General features: G+C 34.1%; 1 protein-coding gene across 1 annotated transcript in view; it reads left to right on the top strand.

Annotated features, from left to right (window-relative positions):
* Nucleotides 1-4,038: 4,038 nt before the first annotated feature.
* The window catches only part of LOC126779458 (unextended protein-like), a 48,848-nt gene continuing 39,842 nt past the window's right edge, over nucleotides 4,039-13,044 (top strand). Inside the window, exon 1 of the mRNA XM_050503433.1 lies at nucleotides 4,039-4,409. Coding sequence (XP_050359390.1) covers nucleotides 4,051-4,409 — 359 coding nt within the window. The 5' untranslated portion in view covers nucleotides 4,039-4,050. The remainder of the gene's footprint in view (nucleotides 4,410-13,044) is intronic.

Genomic DNA, 13,044 nt, shown 5'->3' with positions numbered 1-13,044 from the left:
TATTTGTGTTTTATTTTTATCTATAGCTTAATAAACTTAACTGTAATAAATTTTGAATATTCCTACTGAGATTTTTTTTTGGATTTGTAACTCGACTGCTTTAAATATTTTAAATAAATTAATATAATTATATCTTATAAAAAAGTTTAAATATCAATGTTGGCATTTCACGGTTGTGTTTTGCGATTTTCTGTTTAATTTTTACATAATAGCTTCATAGACACTCGATTGAAAAAAAGTTGTAGTGTAGTTTCTGAAGCGCTAATTTAAAGAAAGTAAATACTGGACGCCTCTTGCGTCATTAAGCAACAGCCAATCAGATGAATATCATGTTAATAAATCTGACATATCAACGTCAATAGAGGCAAACGGCCTTATTAAACGCTGCTTAGTTAAACACTGATTTCTCTCTTTCTTCCATCTTCCATGTCTGTTACGCTTTCGTGGCTTAACCGCTGAACCGATTTTGATAAAATTCGGTACGTAGCAAGCTTGAACCTCAAGAACGGATACAGGTTACTTTTACATAACACCTGGCCCCGTCCTATATAATATATATTATACATCCTAGAAAATTATTATTATTGTTATTTTTTTTTATTTTATAGAATAGGAAGGTGGACGAGCATATGGGCCACCTGATGGTAAGTGGTCACCAAACGCCCTTAGACATTGGCATTATAAGAAATGTCAACAATCGCTTATAGCCAATGCGCCACCAACCTTGGGAACTAAGATTTTATGTCCCTTGTGCCTGTAATTACACTGGCTCACTTACCCTTCAAACCGGAACACAACAATAACAAGTATTGCTTTTTGGCGGTAGAATATCTGATGAGTGGGTGGTACCTTCCCAGACGAGCTTGCACAAAGCCCTACCACCAGTACATTATATAGTTAGGAGACACCTTGGTCCATACCACAGCGTTGTTAAAAAAAAAAGAACGCGCTAATTTCAAACCGCCGCCATTTTGTTAGTAGACAAAGTAATAAGGTAATTAATTATTGGCGCGACTTGTGATTTGTTGAATGTGTTCAATTGTGGTATTTGGATTTTTAAGAGTAATTGAGTGAGTTATTTACATCAATTTGTGTGATTTGGTGTTCTGTTTTAAAATAAGATCATTCCAGGTTTTTTTAAAATCAGTTTTCACTTCTGGATGCTAAATATATATATAACGCTTCGCAGTTTCGATTGCTTTAAACCTAAAGACCATTAGACGTGACAAGCGCAAATTTCATGATCTTGTATATAAAGAGTATTTAGCTCGGTAGTATCAATGAGTCAAAGTGGCTTTCGTTCTTTATATATTTTTTGCAGATAAATATATACTTTAATTTTATTAGTACCCACTCGCTAATACTATAAGTACATTCTGACACATTTTTTACAATCAATAATAGTATATTATCTTTTAATAACCGTGTTAGAATAGTAAAAAATATATTATATAAATGTATACATAAATTTAGTGTAGTGAGTGCTTTCTTGTCGTTAATTAATAATTAGTGATGCTCTACACTAAAGTATCGATAAAATGTTCATTTGTATTTTTTTAATTATTCTATTTCCAACTATTAACAATAATTAATTTTTAATTTTAAAGTTGAAAATTAAAGTTTATTTTTAATGCTATGCATATATTATGATATAAGCCTTAATTATCTGATTAAATTATAGGTATATTAAAAACAACTGTAATCATTTAAAAAAATTTAGTTAATATTGTTAATATCTTCAAAAATATGACTCATCAGATATTTGTACAATTATTACTTATCTATGATCTTAAGCTTATGACAAATAAGGCGATATTAAAGAGTTTAATATAAATTGTAATAAAAGTTTTTTCGTGTGTATTTTGACACAATGTCATAGAATATAGATTCTATTTGCTGGCTTAGATTATATAAATATATAATAAGTGGTAGAAATAAGCCGCAACATATTATACATTAGTAAGTAAATAAGAAAAAGAATGAACAGAATGTATATGCTTATAATGTAAGTCAAACATGGCAAAATTTTTATTTACAGTAGATTAGAAAAATATTTAGAATAGCATGTTTACTCCTATAATAATATCAAATAACATTATACAAGAGCTTGCTATATATTTTTTAACAAGTAAATAGATGCTTATTGCTATTGAAGACAGTTTACAGTTGTAATGTAGGTCAATGAGAGTCTATGCTACCCCAGCTCATATCTGCATCTGAATCGAATCAAAACTGCAGCTATCTCGCTTCTTCAATACAAGCAACTGCCTCGATTATATACAGATATGATGTAAAACAGCAAAAAAATATATTTTATCAATAATCGATCAATTTCTCTTCTCCAATTCCGTCTTTTTTTATTGTGGTCACATCCCATTCATTCAATAGAAATCGTACTAGGTATATAAAATATGCGTTTGCGCAAGCAACACAAGTACCCTTTTCGAAGCCCGGGGCGTTAATGAATTGGACAATTGGTGTGGCGGTGCGGGTCGGGCAGTAGGAAGAATTGAGCGTACACATTTTTCAGAATTTAATTTCTGAGAATGAACTAAAAGTTTTTTTTTTAATTTAAATCGCATAGTACCATTACACTATATTAAATTTAGTTTATATAAACTTTTTCTTTTTTTTTTATAATTAATGTCGTGCTTGACGGTGAAGGAAAACATCGTGAGGGAACATGCATGTGTCTGATTTCATTGAAATTCTGCCGCATGTGTATTCTACCAGCCCGCATTGGAGCAGCGCGATGGAATAAACTTCAAACCTTCTCCTCAAAAGGGAGAGGAAGCCTCAGCCCAGCAGCGGGACATGAACAGGCTGTTACTAGTTACTACTACTAAACTTTTTCATTTGTGTATGTAAAGTATGTAATCGCGTGGCATGGTGGCAAGAATGCTAGCAGCATTTCTCCCTTTAAATCACAATTCCGAGCATCTGGGCGGAAAACGAACCAGTTTGTTTAGGAATTTGCCTGAATAAATATAACTAATTATATTCAATAACAATTAATCAAACACGGTGTGTTAATCCAGACAAATAAATTAGCGAAGTAAACTATGATATTAAATATAAAAGAAAGGTAAATTGTGTACAAAGGTATTCAATTATAATAAATTTAGCGTTTATTTTACAGTAACGTAATATTTAAAAACATATTGATGAACGTACAACAAAATTTAAAGCATTATTATTTATATAGTAATCATTATTATTTATCAAAAAAAAATATTTTGATAAAGAAGAGATTAATTAGAAAATTGTATGTGATTACCGCTATATTAATCTGTCTTAAGAATGATATAATACATGAAACTAATAATGTGATAAATTTTATCTGACAGTTCAATCTTATCTGTCCGTTCTTGTGTCTTTTGAGTGCGTTGCAAGTATGATAACGAATGTTTATGTAATCGCACACTTAAATTTGTTCATTTCAATCATAGTTCAATAAATTTTATTAATAATAAAACACATTTCAGTATCGAGAATCAATAAACGCGTCACGATATGTTGCTCATCCCTAGCTATTTGGGTTACGGTGTTGCCACATGTCGATCTTTTACCTTTATGCTAGGAATATTTAATAAAGTTTGAATCGATTTTAAAGTTTTATTAAAATAGTATAAGTACAGTTATAAATTGTCAGTTCGACGATGCGTTTTTTTATTTTTTTAACTTTTTTGTTAATAACCAAACACATTGAAACCATATTGTAAATAATATTAAGCAGATTATTATTAAAGACTACAATCAAAGTTACCACACATATTTGGTTGGACAACATCAAATTATTCCCTATATATTCTAGGAAAGAAATGTCATGAATTATTTTGTAGTTTTTATTATAAAGCTAATTGTTTCTTTAATGACGTAATAATGATGGTAAGTTCTAATAGGGGCGTAGTGGTACATACGAAATACTATATTTTAATCAGATATGTTGTCATTATAATTTGGGTTAATTATAAAGAAAACATGGCAACAAAAATCGCTGTGACAGCGATTATTCGTTCATTACTTCATTCATCAACAGTAGAGGTTGACATGGCTCATGTGCGCGTATCACGGACTAGTGGTGCAATTTTATTGTTGTTTCTTATACAAAATACGCTCGCCGTCTCCCCGCCATGGATATTATCTGTCGATGTGAAAAATTACACGTGTTCTGAAATCGTATGTGATTATTTGTTGCGTGTGAACGGGGAGTTTCGTTCTTGGTCGTTAACCTCTGAGCCGGGCGATTTGTGTATTTATATTTCAAACATAAATCCTGTCGGTAATGATGTTAAATTACAAGTTGATAAGTCTAAAACGTTGTACTTCTGTGCGGAAGGTGATGATGGTGGATGGTACCAGCAGGAGTTCTATTTGGGTGGCAGTGACGTCATCTCGCGTAAGGAACGGTGAGTACATTGAATTGAATCAAATTCGCATTTTGACCGAGTTAAGGAGCCTTGATAATTGGTATTCAATGCAAATTTTAATGAGTAATAAAATAATGTTCTTTATAGCAGAAATATTTTGCGAAATAATGTAAAAACTTTTTACTTTAAGCTTGCATTTTTTTTTTAATTTTGTGTTATTATTTTTTTCTATTTAGTTTTTTTTCCATTTAGTAAATAAAATATAAATCCTTATGAATGTGAATTAAATTAAACTAAAAAAATTTGTATAGTGTATTAATCGTATTAATTTACTGTAATACCTTCTAAGTAAAATACAGAGATGAAAATTATTTATCAACGAAATGGATAAATACATGAATCACAGCTGCATATCTATTATAATGTGCTGTGTTTATGCGTCATTTTGTAAATAATTTTGTAAGTTTTAGTAATTTATTGTATGTAGTTTGAACCTATAGCTCGTGACTTTGGCCCTTTAACTTTTAATTTTAAAAAAAAATTGTTATTTTATGTAAATGTGAGTCTCGCTTCTTAAGACGTTTCTAGGGAGTATAAGAGAAGCTTAGGATACAAAATGTTTTATATTTTTATAAATGGCGTGTGTCTGCGATTTTATGATGCAAAAGTGATCGCCATTTTTAAAAATGTTTCGTATGTAATACCACATTAATTTGGTTCCTTTAGTATCACACAAAGATATCTTACATTTATTGTTAGTATTGAGGGAAATTTGCCGCAAAAAATATTACCTCCAATATTATATTGAGAATTTTAAGTTTCGATATTTATAAAAAGTTATAATTATTTTTTGTATGCTCTGGATCGAAGGAGGACAGTGGTTACAGGAAGCATTCAGACTAAAAATATATATATTTTTAATATTGTGACGAATTTTCAAAGATTTAGTAATCACTAAAGGGAAAGCTATCTTCTAACAAGCAATATCTAGTCTGCTTATTTGATTGACCTCGTAAATGTTAATTGTTATTTTGTTTATATCTGCATAATATTAGGGAATAGGGACGAGGTTATGCAAAATGTTTGAGGATTGTTAGTTTTAATAATTGTTTTATAAATTAATAATTTAGAAGACTAAAGTTTGTATTGCTTTGTACCTTGTTTTCCGCTACTTCGTTCTAATGAGAAACTTTTTTAAATGCATAAACTTCTGGTTTTATTATTACAAAAAGTCGATATTCATTAACGCTTTATGCATTTTTTTTACTATAATATATCATCAAAATAACTGCCGTTATGAGTTTTAAAAAAATTCTATTTTTATATTGTAATAACGCGTCGGTTAGAATTGTTTTAGAGAAACAATTCAAAACTCACGCACGCAGCCAGACATAAATAGAGTATGATTCGCCTCTGTCACTGTCAAGTGTCTGGCTCTGCGTGTGTCTGAGAGGGAGAGAATAATTGTAATAGTGACTTTTATATTGTAAGAAAAAACAACGATGGTACTCTTTAAATTTTATTTTAATGCTTATAATGTCCGATGTTTTGTTGTGGATGAGTGAAAATAAAAATTCTTTGCCTATCAAGTCATTTCCAGTAATGCTTTTTTTAATTGTAAAATCAATGTATACGTGCAAATGGGACAGGCAAAATATATACTAAAGTAAAGAAGTGTCTCCGAGTATGGGTTTTTTAATACTAGCAAGTTCATGAGTTCATAAATGTACGATGTATGTATTAAAGGAAAACGTCATGTAACCATCACGCGTGAATCTTAACCGATGATCGTGGGTTCAAACCCGGGCAAGCACCACTGGATTTTCATGTGCTTAATTTGTGATTATAATTCATCTCGTGCGTTACGTTACGGTGTAGGAAAACATCGCGAGGAAACCTGCAAATGGCTAATTTCACTGAAATTCTGCCACATGTGTATTCCACCAACCCGCATTAGCGTAGTGGAATAAGCTCCAAACCTTCTCCTCAAAAAGAGACATTCCCAGACTGTTACGGATTACGGGTCATGTAACCTAGATAATAGGATTCCAAAAAAAATCATAAATGTTTATTTTGCTTGTTAATTAATTTTCTCGTAGCAGCAAACTAATTGATATATGATTTTTTATATTAATATTCTCGAGCACGTGGCGAATACTAGATAAGTATAACATATCGTGTTTAAAACGATAACTATTTAAGCTTTACTAAAACATTACAATAGTGTTGTTTTATTACGTAAATAAAGCAAATATATTATCTGTACCGTTATCTCGGCCATGTGGATATATCATTTCTGACATTTTTAAGGCCGTTTATAGTTAAGTTATTTTACGAATTTCGTTAACGGCATTCTAAACCAGATGTATTAGATTATAGTGGGTACTTCTGTGTGTAGCCAAATGTGCCCTCTATAATGTGTAAAGAGGAGCACATATCACTATATAATGTTATATTAAAAGCCATTAATAATTTTAATGGTCGAAATCATAAAAATTAAAATCCGTTTGACCGAATTTCGACAAGAGCGCCAAATCTCAAGAAGCATTGTTTTATTTAACTATAGTTTACTAGCTACCCTTTCTGGCTTCGCACGTGTGAGAGGGTCAACAGACCTGCTGCCCCAGGCGTCCCTTGTTCCATATTTACCCAAATACTCCACTGGCTGCCGTCATGCCAGCGCCCAACGTCCACTTTTTGCAATTTATTCCAAAACGAGTCCTCGATACACGGTTGTTAATTCATTGGTCATTTGTCCCCCTTTTTTCCCCCTCCCCGTTTGTTTAGTCATTCAATTGCTTGTTGGCAATGTACACGATCCTATAGTGCTTTTTTTTATAAATGCTATGTGAGTGTGTGATAAGCGTCAATACATGCATGTTTGAAATTGATAAGGGACAGACAACATCTTAGTACCCATGCTTGGTGGCGCATTGAAGATGTAAAGGATTGAAGATGTCAATATTTCTCAAATATATAAATGGCAGTGGCACTACACTGCTTAATAATGTCCTGCAAAACAGCATTACTTGGTATTGTTGTGTTTTAGTTTGATGGGTGAGTGAGCCAGTGTAATTATAGGCACAAGGGACATAACATCTTAGTTCCCAAGGTTGGTAGCGCATTGGCGATGTAAGGGATGCTTAACATTTCTTACAATGCCAATGTCTATGGCGTTGGTGACCACTTTCCATCAGGTGGCCCGTATGCTCGCCCGCCTACCTGTGATATAAAAACGCCTATTCCTTTAAAAAAGGCTTGCTGTTATTCCTAAAAAAAAAAGACACGTAAACGATTGTTTATCACTAGGCAGATAAGCGGTAAGCGATTAGCAATTATGACAATTATGATGCTACTGTTAATACCGTTATCACTATATATTATAAACAAATTCCCCCAGCTGTCTGTCTGTCAGAGCGCGATAAATTTAAAAAACAACCTGATACGGTTTTCACCAATGGACGGTATGATTCATTGCGACGCTTTTGGTGTACAGTTCAGGTTTTATGAGAACTTCCTAAAATATAAAAATGACAGAAAACGTCATGCCGACTAGAATTACTGGTGGTAGGGCTTTGTGCAAGCTCGTCTGGGTAGGTACCACCCACTCATCAGATATTCTACCGCAAAACAGCAATACTTGATATTGTTGTGTTCCGGTTTGAAGGGTGAGTGAGCCAGTGTAATTACAGGCACAAGGGACATAAAATCTTAGTTCCCAAGGTTGGTGGCGCATTGGATATGTAAGCGATGGTTGACATTTCTTACAATGCTAATGTCTAAGAGCGTTGGTGACCACTTACCATCAGGTGGCCCATATGCTCGTCCGCCTTCCTATTCTATAAAAAAAAAAAAAAAATAGAAGCTTTGCTGCGCCGCGTGAACCAATATATAATAATTATAATAATATTCTGGGACATTTTTCACACTCGGCCATCTGATCCAAAATTAAGCTTGTACAAAGTTTGTGCTATGGAAACCAGACAACTGATATACTACATATACTACTTTTCTTTTGTAAATATATACTTATATAGATAATTACACCCAGACTCAAGACAAACAGACATGTTCATGCACACAAATGTCTGTCCTGGGTGGGAATCGAACCCACAACCTTTGGCGTGAAAGGCAAGTATCTACCAACCACGTCAACCGGCTCGTCAAAGAAATATATTTCGATATAAGTCTTATTTAAATAATTACTCGTACGAAGCCGGGACATGTAGCTAGTACAATACATATATGCATGTATATTATAAATGCGAAACGAATTCTGTCTATTTGTTACGTTTCCACGGCTAAATCACTGAACCGATATTGATAGAATATATAATATAGAAGGAAGCTTGAAACCGAAGGATTGGACTATTAACTTATATATGATTATTAGGTATAATGGGCCATAATAATAATATGTTATTTAATTATTTCGCAAAAGGTATTATTTACCACAGAACCACCTCATTACCACCTTTTTACCACAGAACTGCGAGGCATCGAAAAGATCTGCACCCGTAAGTAGTTGAAGTATCTAAAACACGTAAGAAACGATTTGCTTCCTCGTTTCTGATATGCACCGCTAAGGTCAGAAATACCCTCCCGACCTCCGTTTTTCCCACCACCTACAATATGGGTGCCTTCAAGTCTAGAGTGAATAGGCATCTTCTAGACAAGCGCGCTCCACCTTAGACTGTATCATCACTTTCAATCAGGTGTGATAACAGTCAAGCGCTAGCCTATATATTTAAAAAATTTTTTTTACTATTTTATTATAATTCGTGAATTGTATTAATATGTCCTATGTTAAAATATCTTAGTTCTAACTATGTACACGGCCACTGTCGCTTTGAGTTACCTTTTATGATAGATGTGAGATTTCAATAAATAAATAAATAACATCTTAGTTCCCAAGGTTGGTAGCGCATTGGCTATGTAAGCGATGGTTAACATTTCTTGCAACGCCAATGTCTGTGGGCTTTCGTGACCACTAACCATCAGATGGTCCATTAGCTCATCCTCCTACCTTCATTTAAAAAAAATAATAATTTTACGTCCCTTGTGCCTGTAGTTACACTGGAGCACTGTTGCACACAATATTACCAAATTATTATTAGTATTGCATTGTTCAAATAGCATTGGTAGTTCTTAAAATTGGAGCGTTAAACCGTACAATTTAAATTACTTTATAATATTCGCGTTGACAAGTCATACTTTAATGTATGAGTACTAATAAATTATTGCGTCTTAATTATATCTAAACTCTACGAACAGTATTTGGCACCAAGGTTTTCATTCATTACTCAATCACATTGGTTGAAAGATTTGTACCAATATCTTATTTAATATATTTATTTGGTTCAAACATTTGTACCAATGTTGTATGAAATGGATTTATTCATTATGAGATAAGCTCCAACCCACCCATTTAATAGGATGAGCAGTACAGTGATTATGAGAAGACCCGGTTGTCAAAAAAACGTGAATCTTAATCGAAAATTATGGGTTCGAACCTAGGGAAGCATCTTCGGGTCCTATGCTTAATTTGTGTTTATAATTCTCTTGCATTAAATTCTGCCAAATGGGCCACCTGATGGTAAATGATCACCACCACCTATAGACATCGCTGTGCCACCAATTTTTGGAAATCAGATAACATCTGATTTCCAAAAATGTTACAGCCTGTAGTTAAGAGCTCGCTCGTCCTTCCAACCGGAAAACCGAACATGACAATCCTAAGTATTGCTATATGTCTAGAATACCTTAGGAGTGGTGCACAAAGCTCTACCACCAAGTATCTACCACCATACACAAGTATGTGTACCACTTTGAAGCAGTGCGGTATAATAAAATCGAAACTTTCTCCTCAAGAGGAGAGACAAGGCCTTTGTCTATATTTAGAGGCTGTAAAACCAATTGTGAAATGTGGTCTCCAAAATTGTCCACATTGAAGACCACGTGACCAAGTCATTGGCTTTTCACCTACGTATGATAAAACTCGCGATTTCATTTTCAACCTTCGAAATCCCAGCACATTATCGGCCGTTGATCATAAACTAATTTTAACAGCGCCGTCTGTCTGGTCGCTTGCCAATACCGAGCACATGATATCCATCATTCAATATGGCGCTTATGAATTTATTTTAATTTATTTTCTGAATACGATAGCAAAATATATTTTAACCAAGTGGCCTTGCATAATGGTAGAACCGGTTCGAGGTAGATTCTACTGAGGGGAATGAGCAAAAACTTAAGTTTTCGTAATATATCTAATAACAATAGAATAACCAGCTTTTACCAGTTATAAACAGTACTCTTTATATAAAGGAATATTTACCGTTATGCCAAAACTATTCGTTATACCAAAAATATTCGTTGGCATAAAGATTAAGATATATATTTAAATATGTAGAAATATATTTAAGGAGCTATTCCTTATGATAAAAATAACCTTTAAAATATAAAATTTCCTCATTTCGTAATCATGGGAAATACCCTGCGCATGCGCACATGAGGATAGATATCTTTGTATTCAAGAAAGACACTACATACTGGATAGATTTAAAGCGTTTCGTGACTGCGTGCTTATATATATAAAGACTAGACTCCCATTGCGACTTAGTACGGGTGTAATAAAAATTTTAAGAAGGAACTCATTTGCATACCGGGTCAATCAAATCGGTGTATGAGTGTACACACTTCCAGACCTCGCTAGCTACTACTGAAAATCTTCGACAGAAAAACCGAATAACTTCTTAGTGGCCCGACCTGGGATTCGATCAATGAATCTACGGCCTTAGATCAACGAGGCAGTCGAGTAAATGAATTATATATGATATAAAAAATAATAATTTCTTCTATATACAAAGTCATAGGTATCTTGGACAAGGAAAGACTGGGCTATATTTTGGGGTGGATAAAGCAGCCGCTATTGGTACGATATTTGTGTTGAACAAGTTTTTTTTGTTATTATACCTACCGATTAAATGTAGGTAGTTTGGCAAACGGGCGACCTGATGGTATGTGATCGCTACCGACCATACATTGGCATTGTTAGAAATATTAACCATCCCTTACATAATCAATGCGCCAACCTTGCAATGCAAAACCTTGGGAACTAAGATATCTCATGCGCTAACTGAAGCACATCAAAAGTTTTAAAAGTGCAAAACATGTGCTTGGCGGTACTAGATGGTACTTACCCAGGCTTCACACCTAACCCGATCACCAAGCTGAGTATCTGCTGCCATATAAGCTTAGCCACTCGACTAATGACAGTTTCTGTTAATTACTATTCATAAATACCGCTTACGCGTTAAAATATGTTAACAATTCAATAACAAATCACGTAAGAAGCATTTGAAATATAATTTATAACTGAACGTAAAAACGTAAAGAGCTTTAACGCGTTTTGACACGTAACCGCCACTATTTATGTGCACATATAATGTAGGATGTCTTTGTAGGTAAGCCAGGTTTAGTTATATGCTACGAAATCTAACTATCATTAAGCCCCCCTCCCAGGGACGGGAATGGGTATTCTGGTGTGTTAGGTGTATAGGTACACATAGCCCGTGCTTTGGAAATTATTAAGTCCTTGGTCATGCCCTGTAGTCCTGGTCGTGCCAGATTATGTAAATAAATAAATAAAGAGTGCACTTGTATTTGCGCACGCGCATTTCGCAATAATATTATGTCCTGCGCAGTTTAGCTGTTCTGCGTTGAGATTGGACGCCGTGATCGAAATCGGTCAGGAGAACAGCGTCATAATTATAAGAACACAGTGATAATAGCAATCGTTTTATTTGACTAATAAATATACATTTATTTACATAAAAATTATTTATATTGATGACATAAATAAGTATTTATATAAATCGAAACTTGGAGCATCTGCTGTACAAATAATGGCTGCGTGGAATGGTGGCAAGAATGCTAGAGCGGAATATCTCAGGACGAGATTAACGAGCCTGTCCCCAGTGGGCAATAAGAGTTATATGTTTAAGAAATTATCAGACAAATATCAAATACTAACTCACCTGCAGTGTGAAGGAGGGTTCAGGTGTTAGGTACCGTATGTTTGTTTTTTCCTGTACCCCAGACAATGATTATATAAAATTTTATCGTTTAAGCAATTAAGACGTGACAGCGTAACAAAGAAACTCACGTATAACGTTAACTATTGCGATGTGAAGATTAATCCGTCTGTTTGTTTTTTTTTTTTTTTTTATAGAATAGGAAGGCGGACGAGCATATGGGCCACCTGATGGTAAGTGATCACCAACGCTCTTAGACATTGGCATTGTAAGAAATGTCAACCATCGCTTACATATCCAATGCGCCACCAACCTTGGGAACTAAGATTTTATGTCCCTTGTGCCTGTAATTACACTGGCTCACTCACCCTTCAAACCGGAACACAACAATATCAAGTATTGCTGTTTTGCGGTAGAATATCTGATGAGTGGGTGGTACCTACCCAGACGAGCTTGCACAAAGCCCTACCACCAGTGAAAGTTACGTTACGTTACGTTAGTGAAAGTTACGGATATGATGAAAACATGTTTGCAGTCGCGGGACAGCAGCTAGTGCTTTATAAGTTTAACAATACAAATGTTAAAGCGGAGGTGACCACTTGCCATAAGGTTCTGAATCCCCCCTTTTTTTGGATTCG

Source organism: Nymphalis io, chromosome 29, assembly GCF_905147045.1.
Source record: "Nymphalis io chromosome 29, ilAglIoxx1.1, whole genome shotgun sequence".
In the NCBI taxonomy this organism is placed as follows: Eukaryota; Metazoa; Arthropoda; class Insecta; order Lepidoptera; family Nymphalidae; genus Nymphalis; species Nymphalis io.
The sequence above is the reverse complement of the archived record's forward strand: the minus strand, read 5'-3'. Positions and strand labels throughout refer to the sequence as shown.